The sequence below is a fragment of the Ursus americanus genome, chromosome 3, assembly GCF_024610735.1.
Source record: "Ursus americanus isolate L20-20 chromosome 3, mUrsAme1.1.p, whole genome shotgun sequence".
NCBI lineage: Eukaryota > Metazoa > Chordata > Mammalia > Carnivora > Ursidae > Ursus > Ursus americanus.
In genome coordinates, this window is record NC_142129.1 from 41,441,528 (window position 1) to 41,460,701 (window position 19,174).

The 19,174-nt window shown below is 40.0% G+C and overlaps 1 protein-coding gene across 4 annotated transcripts in view; it reads left to right on the forward strand.

Annotated features, from left to right (window-relative positions):
• The window catches only part of DPY19L1 (dpy-19 like C-mannosyltransferase 1), an 89,276-nt gene extending 71,501 nt beyond the window's left edge, over positions 1 to 17,775 (forward strand). Inside the window, exons 15-23 of one of the 4 annotated variants that reach the window (XM_045792877.2) lie at positions 260 to 331; positions 2,450 to 2,499; positions 4,876 to 4,900; positions 6,127 to 6,246; positions 7,648 to 7,822; positions 8,555 to 8,654; positions 9,826 to 9,951; positions 14,991 to 15,172; positions 16,530 to 17,774. In XM_045792877.2, the coding sequence (XP_045648833.1) occupies positions 260 to 331; positions 2,450 to 2,499; positions 4,876 to 4,900; positions 6,127 to 6,246; positions 7,648 to 7,822; positions 8,555 to 8,654; positions 9,826 to 9,951; positions 14,991 to 15,147 (825 nt within the window). In that variant the 3' untranslated portion in view covers positions 15,148 to 15,172; positions 16,530 to 17,774. Of the gene's footprint in view, positions 1 to 259; positions 332 to 2,449; positions 2,500 to 4,875; positions 4,901 to 6,126; positions 6,247 to 7,647; positions 7,823 to 8,554; positions 8,655 to 9,825; positions 9,952 to 14,990 lie in introns of all 4 variants that reach the window. The other 3 variants (XM_045792878.2, XM_087860910.1, XM_087860911.1) reach the window with 3 other exon arrangements.
• The last annotated feature ends 1,399 nt before the right edge of the window (positions 17,776 to 19,174 follow it).

Sequence of the window (19,174 nt, forward strand, 5' to 3'; positions counted from 1 at the left end):
CTGTCCCGGTCACATTTTATACTTACAAGTGTTTGGGGACTGTATTTATTCATGTTTTCAACTCAACATTTTGGGGAAGTTTGTTTCTATGGAAATGCATCTTCATTTTTATGATGGGAGTCAATGGCTATATTGGATGGACCCTAGATGCGTGAAGGCTCTGTTTACACTTTTTAAAATTCATTTTGTTCCTTATTTGAAATGAAGTTTTGTCTGAAAATAATATTTTCCTCTAACAAAACATCTCTTTGAATTTCAGACTCCACTGAGGTATACAAAGACGTTGTTGCTTCCAGTTGTTCTGGTCGTGTTCATTGCAATCGTTAAAAAGGTGGGTCTATCACTTAAGAGCTCTTTCTTTTTTTTTTTTTTTAATTAATTAATTTATTTGAGAGAGAGAGTGGGCTAGAGATGTAGGGGCAGAGGGAGAGAGAGAGAATCTCAAGCACACTCCCACTGAGCACGGAGCCGGATGCAGGGCTTGATTTCATGACCCTGAGATCATGACCTGAGCCAAAACCAAGAGTCGGATGCTCAGCCGACTGAGCCACCCAGGTGCCCTGTAAGAGCTCTTTCTTATAATAAAACACTTTCTTGTTTCTACCTAGTAGTTAAGTGTATTAAGTTACATGTTAATATGACACAATGTTTTATATGGATTTGTTGAAACCTATTCTGTACTTTCTTATTCCTAACTCTTGACGAACATTTACCAGCCTTAAAAATATTCTATCTACCAGCTTAAGATAGACGTAGGAAAAGGATGACTCGAGTTTTGATAGTCCTATATTTTTGAAAGACACTATCAAAGAGACCACATTGACCCAGATATAGTTATTTTTGTCTTTGTAAATTATTACTGACTGACTTTTAGCTTTATGTAATATTTCACTAAAATATTTAATATATGCCATTCTCAGTCATCTGTGCATTGCTCACAGACTCCTAGATCGAGTTTATTATTATTGATCAAAAAAATAGAATATTAATGATATATTACCAACATCGATAAAATTGTTAGACTCCCAACTTGGCTTTGATGATGAAATTCTAAGCCCAGATTTAAATCAGGTCAGGGAAGTTCCAGTCTTTAGCAAAGAGCAGGTATGATATTTCTTTTTTCTTTTAACAGTTGGCGAATTCTGTAACTGCGAGTGTTTTAAGAGAATGAATAAAGATTAATCTATAATCAAAAACCAGATGATAGACCCTAAAGGTTTTCTGATTTGTAGTTAGTGACTTCTGTGTTAACGTTGTATATTTGTAGAATATTCTGTACTGTAATTATAGTTCACCTTATATATTTGTGCTCTCCCTGAACATACCACATACGTTATTGCACCTGCTTCTTTGACAGTCCTGTACGGGGTATTATTATCCCCATTTTGACAGATGCAGCTTTAGAAGATCGAGAGCCTCACATCGTGTCCATTGAAAAGCAAGGGAAGAGCAAGAATCAGACTCAGCACCTTTCCCCCCTTATTGAGTGTTGGTGTCGTGTTCAGCTTGCAGTCCCACAGCTTTTCAAATCTAATGAGTTTATAGTCAGCTTCTGCTCCACGCCGGGCTCTGCACTTCCTTTGCACTTTTGCATACTTGATGTGGGTGTGCACCCCATAGGTAATCAGAAAATACCAATGTTGGCAATTCAGAATGCATCAAAAAAGGCAGCAGCCTGGATGGCGAGAGATGAAAACAAGTACGTCAGGTTTAAAAGGTTGAGATGTTTGATTTAAAGAAGAAGGATTCAAAGGCGGAAAAGGATAGTTATTTTCAAATATTTAAAAGCCTGCCACTTGGAAATAAAGTTACACTCATTTTGGCTCCTTAGAATCATGGCCAATTCTAGGGGGTAGGATTTTTGACCAGAACTGACCTGGACTGACTAGGAAAGTGTTCTTCCAAGAGCCGGAGGAAAACCTGTCAGCAGCGTGATAGAGGACGCCCACTGGGGATAGGATTCAGATTAGACGACCTTCCAGTTGCTGCTAAATGTGCAAACTCAGTGTTTGGTTAGTTGTACTTACCGGTCTCTGAGCTCGTTGTCCAGATATGTGCATGTGTGATTAAGGAGAGGCACTGCCCACCACCTCGGCATGGTGGGATTCACTGAATGTGACCTGGAAGCCAGAAGGTCAGGTCTCAGGGCCTAGCAATGCTTCCTCGTTCTCGTCCACCTTCTGGGAGGTCATTTCAGCCATCCGAGTCTGTGGCTCATTTACAGAATGAGGGTAACACGATCTACCTGAGCAGGGGTTGTTGGGTAATAGAGATGATCAAGTACTATATAAATGGAAGAGTGTGGTGTTATAATTACTTCCTGAGTTATCTCGTAGCTCCATTCTTCTTATATTTTTAAGTAGAAGTTTGAAAGTTTTGAAGATACTTTAGTTGAAATTTTGTTTTTCCCAAAACAGCTCTTCTAAAGTGTTAAAAAATCTATTTGCAGATTATTAGTGACATGTGGGGTGTCTTAACTAAACAACAGACACATATAAGGTAAATATGCTATTAATCATTTTGTTACTTTATTAAGTAGGTATTTATAATGTATTTTTATAGTTCATGTTGCACACTTGACATTTGATAACTGGTGTTTTCAATTGCCATTCCTCTCTTTTGCTTTTCTCATTATTCCCTGTCTGTGCAGAGTCAGAACACCACTCACTCATACTTCAAAGTCCATCCGTACAATCTGGCTGTAGCCCTCCACATAATCCATACGCGAGGGACACAGCTTTGTGCTTCAGTTTATCAGGGAACAGAAATTATCCTGTTGATGGTTTTAGGACCAGTGGACTGTCTCTTGAGAGAAGAGCAGGGAAATATAAAAAGTGATTCCATACTTCATGTTTTACACAAAATAAATTCCAGATGGAGCAAAGATTTAAATGTAGGAAAAAAATAAAACCCCAGTATTAACCAAGAGATTATTTTTAGAATTTTAGGATTAGAGAGGCCTTGTTAAGTATGACATAAAACCTGTCAAGTAGAAGGAAAGATTGAAAGGGCTGACCAGATAAATATTTTGGATTGATAGGATACTGTGAACATTCTTCAGTGAAAAAGACAAATTGGGGAAAAGATTCACAATATACGACAAAGGACTAATGACCGGCATATATAAAGGACTTCTATAAATTAATAGGAAAAATGCTAAAACCCCATTAGAAGAAGGACACAAAGAGGCAACTGAGAGAAAAATAAATTCTCATTTTCCTCTTTTCCACTACACTCCTGCTCTTTAACCATGGTGGGTTGTTTCCTACAGTTTTGCCCTGGTTGTGCTCTCCGCTTTTCACAGCCTGTGGCCAACTCCTTTAATTCTTGTTTAAATGTCACCTCCTTCAAGAAGCCTTTCCTGACCATCACTTCTGAGAAGATTTCTTGTCTCCTTGCTTATTATTCTCCATCATCACATGCTTTGTCTTCTCACTCAGCATTTATCACCATTTATGCTTGGACACTGGTGCGCTGCCTGTCGCCTGTGGCATCGCCATTCTCCCCCACCTCGCTCTTCTCTAGTCATGGTGTCTTTGCAGTTAGCCCATTAAGGACCTTCCTACCCTGGGCCCTGCACTGTCTTTCTCTCTGCCTGAGGGATGCTCAACCCCAAACTCTCCACTCCTTCAGGCCTTGCTCACATGTCACTCAGTTGGTGACCACGTGGATTGACATACACCTTCCTGATCATCCAGCACTCCTGGCATCTTTTGCCCTGTTTCCTTTCTCTCCACAGTACTTATCACCATGTGACGTATGCTCATTTGCTTTTTGTTTGTCTCCCTTGACTTATATGTAAGCTCTGTGGGGGCAAAGGTATTTTCCTGTCTTATTTACTGCTGTATCTCCAGTGTCATCAGCCTCAATGAAATTGAGGATGGGTGTGTTTGTACCCTGTAGTCCTGGTGGGTTCATTTTAGTAGGGAGAGACAGAGGGTAATCAAGAAACCAATGAACGAACACTTTTGAGGAAATAAAACAGGGAAATGGAGTAGGAGTGATTATGGAGAGGGGCACTGAATGGGGGAGTCTCCCTGGTGTGTGACAGAGTAAGATTAGTCTAGCGTGATTGGAGCATGGTGACCAAGAGGAAACACAGTAGACGATGAGTTTTGGGAATGAGGAGTAGGAAGACCGTGTGCAGCATGGTAAGGATTTGAGAGTTTATTCTAGTTACAAAAGGAATCCATTGGAGGGTTTTAAGTAAGGGATTGGGATGACTAGATTCCCATTTTCAAAAAATTGCTGGTACTGCTGTGATGGTAATAGAAATGGGATGGCAGGGGAGGGGTGGTGTGGAGTCCGAGGGAGGTTTAGGGAGGGTGTATGGGCCTCTAAGTATGTACCCTTTCTCAGGAAATTAAAACTGTCGAGCATCACTAAGGGGGAATTTTGTGGCTATTTGTATGTTCCAGAGCCGCTGCTGAAATCATCTTTTATGTCTGGTTTCCTAAATGATCTCTGTAGCAGCTGCAGTTTATGGGGGAGATCAGGGACCACTGGCGACGAGAAGCAGGGGTATGGAAGTATGAAGGCTTCAGGCTTCCCTTCTCTTCACTCCCTGCTTTGCCAGAATATCCCCAGGGAGGTATCTGATACAACACAGTGTGCCTTTTGTTGGCCCAGTAATTGTCCATGCAATCAGATGTGCGGGGCATGCAATGTGGTCATTTAAAAAAAAAAAATTAACTGTTTTTTCAAAGATTGTGGCACCAGCTTCGGTTCATAACTTTGAGTGATTTTTATCTACATTTATGTGTCCTTGGAATATTATAGAAGTTTTAAAACTCGTATTTGTAAGATAATAATGCAAATAATTGAATTAAGTGCTCCAGTAATGATTCAATAGTAGTATTTCTTATTCCATTTCAGAAAACACCAGTTTGATCACGGAGAGGTAAAGACTCAATCTTACTAAAATTTACTTTATTTTAATGTTTGTGTGTATTTGGACTTTTCTTTCTAGTTCCAGTTTCTAAAGGATTGGTAATTGTCACTAATCATCTTCAAAATAGGTCTGTATGTGTTTTTATGGGACTGTTACAAACACGACCATTCATTTGTTAAAACAGTTAAGTAGGAAGCCCGTTTGGTCTGCTCAGATCCTCCTCATGGTGGTCCAGCTTATTGGGCGAATGGTTACTGCTCCCATCTCCTGGCGATTCCACCTGTTCTTTCTTCCTTCCTTCCTTCCTTTCTTTCTTTTCTTTCCTTTCCTTTCCTTTCCTTTCCTTTCCTTTCCTTTCCTTTCCTTTCCTTTCCTTTCCCTTCCCCCTCTCTCCCTCCCTCCCTCCCTTCGTTCTTTCCTTCCTACCTTCCTTTCTGTTTTTTTGTTTATTTTTTAATTAAGATATCATTGACATGTACCATGATACTGGTTTCAGTTATACAACATAATTTTTTTAAAATTATGATGTTAGTCACCATACAGTACATCATTGGTTTCTAACGTAGTTTCATTCATTCATTCATTCATTGTTTGCATATAATACCCAGTGCTCCGTGCAATATGTGCCCTCCTTAATACCCATCACTGGGCTAGCCCATCCCCCCAACCCCGTCTCCTCTGAAACCCTCAGATTGTTTCCCGGAGTCCATTAATCAGATGTGTGTACATTGCAGAATGATCACCATACTAAGTCTAGCTAACATCCATCACATACATAGTTACAAAAAGTCTTTTTTCTTGTGATGAAGACTTTCAAGATCTACTCTCTTAGCAACAGCATGGTGACTACAGTTAATGATACTGTATTGCATATTTCAACCTGGTTTTGATGGCGGTTCCAAGGGAGAGCTCTGGGATCTTAAACAGTACTTATTTTTGTTTACCGCTTTCCTATCTTAATCTGATGGTGGCAAAAAGGTTGATTCAGAAATGTGGGCTTTATTAACTGCAGGCTTAACTCTGAGCAAAATTCTAAAACCACTTGTGGTAGTGACTTATAATTTTAGCTTCTAATAAGATGGAGAAGTTTGAAAGTGAATTTTAAGACTCATTTATTTCAGAAATCAAAACATTGTTATTAAGAAAAAGTACCCTTTTCTGCATATTCATCTATTTAACGATATATTAAACTTCACAAATAGTAGGAGTGAAAAAATATTTTCTCTTTCTTTCAGCTAGTTTATCATGCATTGCAACTGTTAGCATATACAGTCCTCGGTATTTTAATTATGAGACTTAAACTCTTCTTGACACCACACATGTGTGTTATGGCTTCCTTGATCTGTTCAAGACAGGTAAGATGGTTGTTAGTTGACATGATAGCTGCTATGATCACTTTACCCCCGCCTTTGTTAGTGAATGACCCTAAATAATACTGAATTACTCAAAATTCTTTAACTTGTTGTGGTGAAAGTTCTTCATGGTCTTGTATTAATCTTTCCTAAAGGACAAAGGCCAAAACAGGTCATTTATTCTAAAATAGTCTTTGGCATACGATGAATACTCAAGTGGTGTAGGCTGAATTCATGAGTGATTACTACAGATGTTGATAGAAAACAGAGCTTCATTGTAGAAATAATTTTTTGGTGTTCTGATATTCCCACCCCAAAGAATTCTAACCAGTGATTTCAAGTTGCAGTTACTTTCAAATAGATGTTCTTTTTTTGGTATCAAGCTTAAAAAATTTGTTTTTCCTTTGAGTATACATTTGTATGCACATCCCTAACTTGACTTTTAAAATTTAGTGTAAGCCGCTTTGGTTATTTGCTACTTATTTTTCCTGGCTACTTGCCTCCTTGCTCTGTATCCACAGATTTATGCTTCTACACAGTGTCCCCTTTTCATCAGACCATTAGCCAAGGTGCAGCGGCAGCAGCTCTCTTAAATTCAGCAAATATTTACTAAGCATCTACAGCACGCTCTGGGGATGAGGGTAGAATGGTTAATAGAAAAATCAAAAAGCAAAAAAATATATATGCCCTCAAAAAGCTGGAAATCTGGTTCTACAGACATGGAGAGAAATTAAGGAGAGAATGACAGGGACAAAGTGTTATTGAGAGTGGACTATTTGAATGGAAGAATCAGCCAGCCTCAAGGTTCCCAATCAGTTGGTGTTGTGTTAGAGAGGCACTGCTTGCCGGAGGCCGACTTAGGGGTGAAGCCACTCTTCCTGACTCCTTAAGGCTGGGGCAGGAAAGGAGGCTGATGGGAAGCCTTGCATCTTAAATCCCAGCCTGCACCATGACTGAAGATAGAGAACCTTGCCCAGGGCAGGCTTCACAGGTGTGGGATCTCCGCGAACACATGGGGGCCCACCCTCAGAAGGGCCCTGCACTTACTGGGATGCTCTTCTGTTGGTCTTTTGAACTTCTAAATAATTTTTGAACAAGAAGCCCCACATTCTCATTTTGCATTGGGCCTGGCAAATTATGTAGGTTGTGCTGGCGTTACCTGAACCTAGAATTAGAATGAATTGAGAGAACAGCTTCTTAAAATTATGTCCCACCTATGTAAGGCTAATGGCAAAATTCTTTTAATCCCTCTGGTCATTGTTTCTGGAACTTTCTCTTAGGATAATTAGTCCTTTATCTGGGACTCTAGCAGAGACTGTGTTCTTCTCTGGGAAGAACTTTTGTTTATTGGATACAGGCTGCTTTGAACTAACAATTAGCAATGTATTCTTCATTTGGTTTCAGCTGTTTGGATGGCTCTTTTGCAAAGTACATCCTGGTGCTGTTGTTTTTGCTATATTAGCAGCAATGTCAATACAAGGGTCAGCAAATCTGCAAACCCAATGGAATATTGTAGGGGAGTTCAGCAATTTGCCACAAGAAGAACTTATAGAATGGATCAAATACAGTACTAAACCAGGTAGGTTTTCCCAACAGTGTTATATACCACTGCAAAATCTTAAACCCACGTTGCTTCCATTGACCTTACTCTTTCTAAGCGGGGATGCTTCTAGATTATTCAGAAAAAGAGAGATGTCAATCTTACTTAAATGGTTTGCAAAGGAAATGTTATATTTTCTTAGTAACCTATTTTGCTTTTTTCCATAAATTCTAATTTTTTTTTCAAAATTTATCCAAAGTTTTATGTGGCATGATTTAAAATAATTTTTATTGTACTTATTTTCCTAATGAGTTTTTAATCTTAGTCCTGCACATTCCTTCTTGAAATGAACTCATGGAATAGGACATTTTATTCAGGGAGATTTTGTTGTTATCTGAGTATCAAATGACTGAATTTTAAAATCATTTTCCGGAGTTCCTTGGTGCTGTAAAACTTTCCTAGCCAATTTGATACTTCTTTCCTAGAGGCAGGAAAAATTTCTAAGACATTAGAAAAACAAACAAACAAAACCCCAGAAATCCTCATTGATGAAAGGAGAGGCTTTAACTTCCAAAGAAAATGGTTTATCCAAGCCAGGGGGCTGATAGCCCTTTTACCAGCCCGCTGACTTCGGCCTGTTTCTTCCATTGAATCTTTAAGTCGTGAACCTCTTTGGGTCTCCACTTTCTCACCTGGGAAGTGACTGAGTTGACCAGAAGACCTTGTAACACCCACTGACTGTCCTCCTGAGATTTCTTGCCTGCTTTGCAGACGCAGTGTTTGCGGGTGCCATGCCCACAATGGCAAGTGTGAAGCTGTCTGCGCTTCGGCCCGTTGTGAATCATCCACATTATGAAGATGCAGGGTTAAGGTTAGTACACAATTCTCACATCCCCGGAAACAGATTTCTCACACAAATCCTGAGTGAGGGAACCAGTAAAATAGCAAGGAGTGTTTCCAGAAGGCTGCGGCGAACGGGGATTTATAGAATTAGGGGAGAAAACAATGCTGAAATAGGAGGACTGAGTCAGGTACAGAACTGTTTATTGGGCAATAAAACTACAACTTTTGGGGTTCTCTTCTCTGCTAGGCACCAAAATGAAATCATAGCATGTCTGCCTTCTCCAGGTGAAGAGGGTTGCAGGACACCCAGGTCCTTATTAGTCATCACCGTCCTTAAGCTCCCCAGAAGATTCATGAGCCTCTAGCTTTTATTAAGGTTTCCTTTTGGCAATTTTTCTTGAATTCTGAGGAGTCAGTTGAAATGGAATCCCATTCAAAGAGGGTTTTATTCTGCTTTTCATCCATATAGCCTACTAGAATGATCTTGGTTTTTGCTTTTTCTATTTTTCATAAATTAGAATATTGTGTTCTCTTTGAAAAGGACATAGATTTAATTTTCATGCAATTTCTGGGATAGGTCAAGCTATTCATTTCCTAAGTGATTGGGTGAATCCTATTAATCTATTCTTCTGTATAACACTGAAACTTCTATTTTATAAATAAACAATCTTTTCACTAAAAATCAATTTCAGTAAGCTAATTTCCAGAACAGTTGTGTTGAATAAGTTTAGTTGTTTTTTGTTTCGTTTTGCTTTGTTTCCAGTCTAGGAATAAAATGGAGAGCCCTTAGTGCCAGTTCTGGCTGCTGTCAAGGTTGGGACTGCCTTGCAGCTATACCGTAGTCTGGTGCCGTGTTTGTGTGCGTCCGCGCACAGCGCACCTTACTCTCCTGTATGATAGGGTCGTGGAGAATTCAAAACAAAACCAAGCAAACAAACCAAAAGACGAACTTTGGAAATGCAGGGTTGCATTAAACTGAACCTCTGCTCCCAGGACTCTTATGCTGTGCTGCTACCTTTTTTTTTTTTTTTTTCAAACTCCCCAATGCCCTCTGAGCAGGAACTCTGTGAAGAATGTTCTCTTGACCTGACTCTTCCGTGGGGTCTTTCTTCTCGTTCCCATTCAGTGCTTGCTTCCAAATAGATTGATTGCATCCTTTTAATCTTGAAAATCTTCTGCCCGATTATTTTTCTTTAAAGAGCCAGAACGAAAATAGTTTACTCAATGTATAGTCGAAAAGCAGCTGAAGAAGTGAAGCGAGAATTGATAAAGTTACAAGTGAATTATTACATTCTAGAAGAGTCCTGGTGTATAAGAAGATCCAAGTGAGTATTCAACACAATTAATATTTTACCTTTGTAAGACATGAAAAATTAATTCAGTCTTATGGCAAGTGCCTTACTCGTCGTATGTGTGAGATATATGTAACATTCAGCATAGTATAAGTGGAAAACCTTTTTAAGTCATTATTTGAATTGGAGTTTTTTTCCTTTCTAGTCATTGCACATGTTTCCTTTATAATGATTTGCATGCATACACTACCTTAAAGGTGTTATATTGGCATTGACTGATAATTGCCCAAATTGCTCATATTTGCCTTTGATGTTTTTAAAAACTTTTACCTAAAGTTGGCTGTATTTTCTTTTAAAAAGACTTGCAGCGTCTGCCACCGAATGATGGAGAGTCTCACTGTAATGAAATACGGCAGGCAGCTGAGAGTAAGGCCTCCTGTGCCACTTCTCTGCACCATGTCCGTGATGGACAGGCCCCTTCCCCCCGCCCCAGCGTCACCTCAGAGCGACACTTCTTTCTTGCTGTTTCACATCTGATTTGAGTGGGAAAATAATTAACTTTACTGTGACCCACATTCTCTTGGGTTTATAGTTTTAAAAGCTATTTCCACTCAGAGAAGTCCACTAAGCAGAGGATAGCAAAAGTTAGTAAGATCTTCAAAGCAAATATGAATTTTGAAGTTGACTATATAGAAATCTTGCATCTGGGTGACTAGACAGCTGATGTCAGTAACTTGCTATTAAAATAACAAAGCGTTGGCTCCACGAGGAGCACAGACATGAGTAGTTTCATTAGAAATCAGTATTTTATGGAATACTATTACTTTTAAAATTCTCACTATTCTTTAAACAGAGGCCTTTGGAGGTTGCTGTATTTGTGGCTTAATCATACTTATTTACCATGTATTTCAGTGATACATAAGGGTGTTAAGACGAAATAATTAAATATTGTTGATTAGTGAATGATTTTCCTATGAATGGGTCCCAGATGACTTGAATTTAATCAGAATCTATACAAAATGTTCTTGTTCTTGGAGTTGTAATTCAGAAAATGTTTTAATTCCTTATGAACATAAGAATATATATGAAATTCATATTCTCACTTGTAATTAACTTTGTTATATAAACTTAGGACAAAAAAGTCACAAGCATCTCTCGTAGCAGGTTTGTGAGGACATCATAATATAAATGAATGGTGAGCTGACATTCGCAATCAGGAGAACATAGTTTCTTGACGGAGATTTCCACCCACGCTGTGATCTTATTGCCTTGGGCTTCACTCTCTGGTTTAGTGATCAGCCTGAGACACCTATAGGTTACGGGAACATAAAAATAATGCTTTATAACCTTTTTGTCCCCAAGCTAATGATGAGCCTTGATTCAAGATTCTTCTTTTTTTTTTTTTCCTAGACCCTGCATAGTGTTCTGAATATGTGGGAATTGCAGGGGCTGGGGCCCTTTATATTCTAAGATGTTGGTGGAGCTCCTTGGATTTGCCTCCCTGTAGTGGTCTCATGTTCTGATGGGCAGAGCACTGTTTCATATACCAGAAGGGATGAGAGTCAAATTTAGGAAGTATGGCAATAAATCTTGCACACTCAACAAGGTCAGCAGTGAGTTCACTGACTTTGGATCATTTCCATTTAGCACTCACTTCCGGACACTAAGACTGAGAATGTGGGGTGGAAGTGTGTGCTCGATTTCCCATCTGGACCTTAACTTGCCCCTGTTGTGTTTTTCCGGTAGGAATGGAGAGGAGGAAGCTAAAGAAGTGACTTTCTCTAATCCGTTTTCCTCAGTAACTAAAAAAGCACTCTGCATCTACTGCAAGATTTAAGTCAGACCGATAATAAATCTCAGGAAACCTTAGGCAGGTGCACTCTGCTTAAACCTTGAAACAAAACACAAGCTGTACTTTCTGTTCTGCCAGGGAAGCAAATCAGGGACTCGGGAGAGGAAAGGGAAGAAGGACTAATATTTAGTGCAGCAGGAAGACTGAGTTTCTTGACAGAACTTTCTAACAGAACTAGGATATTCTTTAATGCTTCGACCCCCACTGTCCATTTCACTTATTCCTGAAACATCTAGAGGTTACTGGAAGAGAAAAGTGTGTCAGAACAGGGAGCAAATGGGGAACTCAAGTAGAAGAAGAATGGGAAGAGAGACTCAATATATATCTAGCACTTAAACTGTGCCCAGCACGTTGGTGACTATATTCATGTGATCTCGGTACCAGTGGCTTTAATTGTGTGGCTTGATTATTCTTTAAATACTTGACACCCCGTGTTCAAATACAAGTACAAAAATATACTCAAATGCAAGTTGTAGATGAGTTTTTAATTAACTACTCTTTTATTCTCAGTTCTCTGCTTTCTTTCTCATTAATTCCAATAATAGAGTTGACATAAAATTAAAACACATGAATTCAGAAGAAAATTATTCCCATTTTCGATAATGCTATTTAAAGATATAGCTGGCTAGCTCCTGGGGGAGCTTCAGGAAACCGGATAAGGACTGCAGGGTGTTACATTTAGGCCAACAGAGCTCACAAAGGCAGCTAGCTTGTAGCCGTCTCTTTCTCTGAAAGCAGGTGAACTCAGGAGCCCGGTGGTTTTCTCTGCCCCTGTGTTGTGTTCTCTGCCCCTGTGTTGTGCTCTCTGCTGCCCACGGCTGGCAGTGTAGTCGCAGCTGGGCCTCGGCATGTGTGAGAAAATTAAGGGGTAGAAACCCCAAGCCCAGTCTTGCTATCGTATGTGCTCCGTGTTGATAGAATCCGGTATCAGGGAGGGTGTGCAAAAAATGTGCCCTTAACACTCTTCTTGAGAACACTCGCTGGGAAAACCTTTTGGGAGATAATCTGACAGGGGCACAGTGAAGATTGTGTAGCCCTGTGATGTAGCGATAGTGCTGCGTCTGGAAGGTTAGCTTGCAGAAAGATACCGGCACCAGAACGTTTGTATCAGCCTCACTTTATAATGGCAAGATGGGAAACACTATCTATCCATAAAAGAGCGGTTCGTTAATACATAGACGTACTAGCAACTATTAAAAAGAATGAGGTAGATTTTTAGGTGCTGAGGTGGAAAAATAGCCACATTTTCTTGTCAAGTGAGGAGTCCCAGAATAATCCCATTTTTGTAAAAGCAACCCAGGAGCATCGCATATATAAGTCCGTGCCTTTGTTTGTACGCACGTGTGTCTGAACTTGGATGAAAGAGGTCTCGCAGAATGCGTGCTAGATTCTATACCCCAGCCACCTCTGAGAAATGGCATTGGAAGTGACAGTGACTTTGATATTTTTTTATTTCGGTAGGCCTATATTTTGACACTTTTTGGATGGTAGTTAACTTTGAATTAAAGATGTTATTAAGAAGAGAGCGTATGTCCTCCTGCCATGGTGCTTGCCTCGTGGTGGAGAGCAGGGGAGTGGGGCTGCCTTTGGGAATAAAAAGGACGTGTTGGAAATGGTTTTTTTTCTTAAAGTGAAGCATCCATGACAAAACATAAGGCCAATGCTCTGTAATTTTTTCTATATTTTGTATTTTTCTGTTTTTTTTTAAAACTTCTCAAATAGCACAAAAGAAATTGTGAACTTCCTTTTGCCTTTTTTGTTTTTATTGATATTTTGGAAGAGTCCAGGCCAGTTGTCTTCCAAGAATGTCCCACATTTGGATTTGTCTAATTCCTTCCTCATGATTAGATTTAGTTTAGCAAATTGTGGCAAGAATATTAATGACCTCAGAGGGGTTATATACTCTCCATATGTCACCTGAGGAGATGGAGATCACCCTGTTCTATCATTGGTGCTGCTAAGTTGGACCACCTGATCTACTGAGGCAGATCTCCTTTAGAATTAATAAGAAATCTGTGGAGATACTTAGGGGCCATTGTTGATCCTCTTTCTCAACAACCTTTCACCAGATAGTTCTTGCATCCAGTTTTGATTGTTGCCTGAATCAGCGATTACACTGGTGATTATAAAACAGGTAATAGAGATTTGAAAGCAATGGACCACGGACTGAGTAGTGGGGGCAAAGATGGATTTGATAAATAATAGTAAATGGACCTAGAGCTGTTGGCTATCTCTATGGAAAAAATTAGAATTAAATCTCTACCTCACACCATACAGAAAAATTAATTTCAGATGAGTTCTAGGTCTAACTGTGAAAAACAGAACTCAAACTTGCATAGAACACACAATGCATATTCTCATGATACCATGATAGGGACGAATTCCTTACACAAGACATAGAAATCACAAGCCCTAAAAGGAAAGAGTGACATCTTGGAAGGTAAGAACATAAAAATCTTCAATGTAAAAAAAGCCAAAAAAAAAAAAAAAGGAAAAAAAATTGTGAAAACCAACAGTTATATCTAGAACACTGCTTTAGATTTAAAATAACTGTTACAGTTATCTGCAGAAGTTATTGGAACAAATATCACACAATACCAGTTTCACTTCTCTTCTTTATAGAATATATTGATTTTAAAATTTAATTGTGCATTTAGCTAAGACGTGAGCTGAACACCACTGGATTTCCTTTAAATTGACTCATTCTAGGAGACAGTAGTGGGAAGTTGCATAAATGTGACCTAAACATATCTGCCAATTATGATTGTTAAGTCAATATAATATATTAACCTCTTATTGTGTGCTGGGCACAATGCTAGCTAGATACAGTATCTCTCTCTCTAAGTCCTCATGACACGCCCATGTCATGGGTATTCCCCGGTTGGCAAATGTGGGAGACACTGCGTGAGCTCTCCAAAGCCACATTCTAGCTAAGTAACTGAGGCAGAATTTAAGCAAGCTCTCTCTCACCCCACCACCTGAATTCATGTATTTTTGTATGTCTGTTTCTTTTTTTATAGTCAACTTTGCTGCATTCACCTTGTTCTAAAGAGAATTTATGGCAGCTTAAATAAATATAACTAACTGTAATAGGATTTCTTAAACTCAGTTAATTTACATAGAAAAACTGAAATGGGGGCAGGAATCTAAAAGGTACGCTCTGCTTCATCTGCCATATATAAGGTACTCTGATTTTTAATCTGTACCTTAATGTCTCTAGGCCTGGGTGCAGTATGCCCGAAATTTGGGACGTGGAAGATCCTGCTAATGCCGGGAAACCTCCCTTATGTAACCTCTTGGTGAAGGATTCCAAGCCACACTTCGCCACTGTATTCCAGAACAGTGTTTACAAGGTCCTAGAAGTTATAGAAGAATGACTGCTGCCTACAGAGAAGTACATCAGTAATGGTTTTAATGTTTTGCTAATAACTCATGCCTTGTTTTTAATTCAAATCCCAAAAACTTTTATAGGTAACTGTTTTCAAATAGAAAACAATTTGTTTGGTCAATTCGAATGTTGTTCTGATTGTAAAAATACTTATACCTTAATCAATTGGTTACTATTTCAATGCACCCCTTAAAATTTGCTATGCAAATGAGTATATGTTTGTACCTGACTTAAATATTTGTGCTAAAGTGAGTGAGCAAAGCTACTGGTAAAAGAAATACGGTGGGTCATGACAAGGAGGGTATGAAAATATCAGTTCTGACTGAGGGGCTGGTTTTAGTTTATGGACTCTTGGTGCCCCTTGTTTCCTTTTCTGCCTCTTGCTCTTGTCATTTGGACATCTCTGTGATTGTCGTAAGCTCCTCAGTCGTGTCGGGCCCCTGTCATCAACTTCTGTAAGAGCGGATGGGGCAGACGTGGGTATTTGCTCCGTGGAATTATCTGTTTCACTTCTTCGTGTTCTTTTGTTTCTTGTTGTCTCGTTAATGAAGCATTTCCTGCCCATTACTAATCCAGATTCTTGGATCTAGTGGTCAGGACCAAACTCCTGTAAATGACCAACCATGTGGCATTAGCGTGTCTTCTCTCTCTCCTTTCTCCCTCTTTCTCTCTTAGCATTCTTTGTCAAATAAGTGTTATTTACTCGTTTAGTTGCTTTAAAAGTACTTATTCTTGGTTAAAAAAAAATTAATGGCAATTGTGTATTTTTCTCATTTTTAGTATTATTCAGATGTTTATATTTTAGTACCTTTAAACCACTGTAAAAATTTTTCATGTTTAATTGTAGTTTTAGGAACAACTATTTTGAATGACCCAATATAATGCATCTACAAACTAACGTGTATTTGAGTAGACATAAATTACAGCGAACAGTAGACTTTCTTTTACTATTAAGATACAATAAAACATGACTAATTTTTCTGTCAAAAAAGTAAACGCATAATGAGAAGTGAATGGAGTCTTTATATTTTACTTTTTAAATTGCCTGTCTTTAGTAAGACAAAGCCTTAAGCCTTATGTTACAATTTTGGTCCCCGAAACTATCATTTCAGTACGAGGAATGAATATATTCAGCCTTCCTCTTTATGGTCTTTCCTCCTTATATATTTTTATTTTGAAAGATTCCCAAACCTGCTCTGAATTCCTAGGATGAGTTTTTGTTTCTTAGAAGTTAATTTGTGTGCAATGAGATTCTTCAAAACAGTGAAACCTCATAGTTCTGAGAGACGTTTTTCAGATTTTAGACTCTAAGCAAACCATGACTGGTGGACTACACATTTAATTATACAGTGTTCTCTTTATTAACCACAGGCAGATTAACCTCATTGTGGACTGTCCTTGAGACCTGAGTCCTCAGGGATGGTTTCCGGTGCCCAGTCCTGGGAGCCACTGAAGAGCTGTTCCCTTTCTGCCTTCTCACCAGAGCCCAAGGACAAGCCTGGTCTGGGGGAAGCACTAGCTTGCTTAGAGCAGACAGCTGCGAGCGGGCAGCCCCCGGCCCGGCCCCCAGCCCGCGATTCCGGGGAGCCTCCTGCCGGCGGGAGCTGCCGTCCGCGTCTTCAGGTGCCTGCCCCCTCCTCCTCGCTCGCCGGGTGACTTTTATTTCTTGGGCTTTTGCCAGTTTCAGAAGAGAGGGAAGCAGCTGGGGAGTCGTGGCTTAGGAGGAGAGTTTGAGCGGCGATGCAGCAATCCAGACAAGTGGGAAGAGGGCGCTTGAGGCCGAGGCGGGCGGGGGGCGGGAGGCGTGCTCTGCTCCCTGGGTGACTGCGCGGAAGCGCGGCTGTCGTATGCACGCCGCCGGCCCAGGTCTCAGGTAATTGTACTTTTAAAGTCACTCTCTTTCCTCCCCACCCTCCAGTCATTCCCTTCCTGATGAGTTCACATGTAACGATTGGAAATTCTGTACAGGAAAAACATTAACATACCGTCTTGACTATTTCATGCGCTGGGAAAAGTTAAAAGTGGTCAGATTAGGTTGGTTTTTTTCTCCGCCCATAAGAATCCTCTTGTAACGGTATTTACTGATGTAACTCCACCAGCAAGCTAGGGTTGTATTTCAGGTCGGTGAGTTAAGAACAGAGGCCTGGGGCTGCAGGGCGCACTCAGCCGTGGTCACGTCTGCTAGCAGCCGGGGCTGTAGGTGATGCGGGGCTCTCGTGGCAACATAGGTTAGTCGTAGCTTCCATATACGCGACAAAACAGTACTAAAGCTCAGTATTTTACTCATTTTTAGCATTTACAAATATTTTTGCTTTAGCGTGAGGAAGGTAAGGATGGGCAAGGAGGTGGTAAAAATAGCTCTTGCTGTGACATAGGAAAAAGAAAGTGGGGGCAGTATTTCTATAAGCAGAAAAGCCTCTGAAACCGCTTCGCAGAAAAAGTATTGTGTTCAAATAGGACAATGATATTAAGGAGAAGGTGAAAGGCTGTATCAGGAATAAAGTGATATCACATAGAAGTATTGTATTTTTATGAATTTTATGCCAGTTGTTTTACATGTACTATGTATGTTCAATAAAAAAGATCATGAAAAATCTAGAAAGTGGTTTTTTTTTTAAATTGTTATTTTCATTCCTACCTTGACTCTTAACGTGTTCAGCCTCATTCTGTAGTCAGATAACCATGAATTTGGTGTGTGGCAGGCTGCAGTCCCGCATGATGGGGAAGGGTTCCAACAGTGGGGTCCATGAAACTACTTAGTCCTCTCCATTGGGGTGGCGTAGCTACTGGTGTTACCCATACCCTTCTTCTATAGTTATGTTATTACACATTTATGTTACGTTAGCATTTACATCGAGGGACACTATCATTCTTTAAAGTCATAGTTTGGGGATAATTTTAGAGTTACTGAAAGCGTTTTCTCATACATTAAACTATAGTGTGGTCTCATGATATTTCCTAAATTATATCGCCCTGTTTTTGCTGGATACAAGCATCAGCTTTATTTATTTATCTGCCTGGAGGAAAGGCAGTTTAGCTTAGTTCATGGCTGTATAATTAACTTCTTTACACAGTGACACCTTCATTCTCTGACATCTTTGGGGAGTGAAGTGTTTCTAATACAGTGGTTCTCAAATTTAGTGTGCCTCAGAATCACCTGGGGGGCTTGTTGAAACGCAGATCGCTGCACCCCACCACAGAGGTTTCTGATGCAATTCACCTAAGGTGGTGGGATGGTCTGAATGTTTGTGTCCCCCCGGAATTCATATGTTGAAATCCTAACCCCCAAGGTGATCGTATTAGGAGATGGGACATTGGGAAGGTGATTGGGTCATAAGGGTAGAGCCTTCACGAGTAGGATTAGTGCCTGTATGAAAGAATCCCAAGAAAGGTTCCTTGGACCTTTCACGTTGTGAAGTTACAGCTACAAGTTGCCGTCTATGAACCAGGAAGAGGGTTCTCATCAGACACTGAATCCGCTGGCACCTTGATCTTGGACTTTCAGTTTCTAGAACCGTGAGAGATACATTTCTGTTGTCTATAGGAGAGCCCAAATGGACTAAGCAGATGGGGCCCCAGAATTTACATTTCTAACCATGTCTCAGGTAGTGCTGACGCTCTTGGTCCAGGGACCACACTTGAGAACTGCAGCTTTGATGGATTGCAAAAGACTATGTGGATGACTGGCCTCTAGAGGGCGTTCCCTTCTTGACAGCATTTATCACACCAGGACAGGCTACAGGGTCCCTATACTGGAAACTGAATTGTGTAGAGTCCCTTCTTTGTCTTTCAGGGGGCATTGCTTCAACAGAACTTGCAGGGAGCAAAGAACAGATAAGGTAGTTCTTTTTTTTTTTTTTTTTTTAAAGATTTTATTTATTTATTTGACAGAGAGAGAGACAGCCAGCAAGAGAGGGAACACAAGCAAGGGGAATGAAAGAGGAAGAAGCAGGCTCCCAGCGGAGGAGCCTGATGTGGGGCTCGATCCCAGAACTCCGGGATCACGCCCTGAGCCG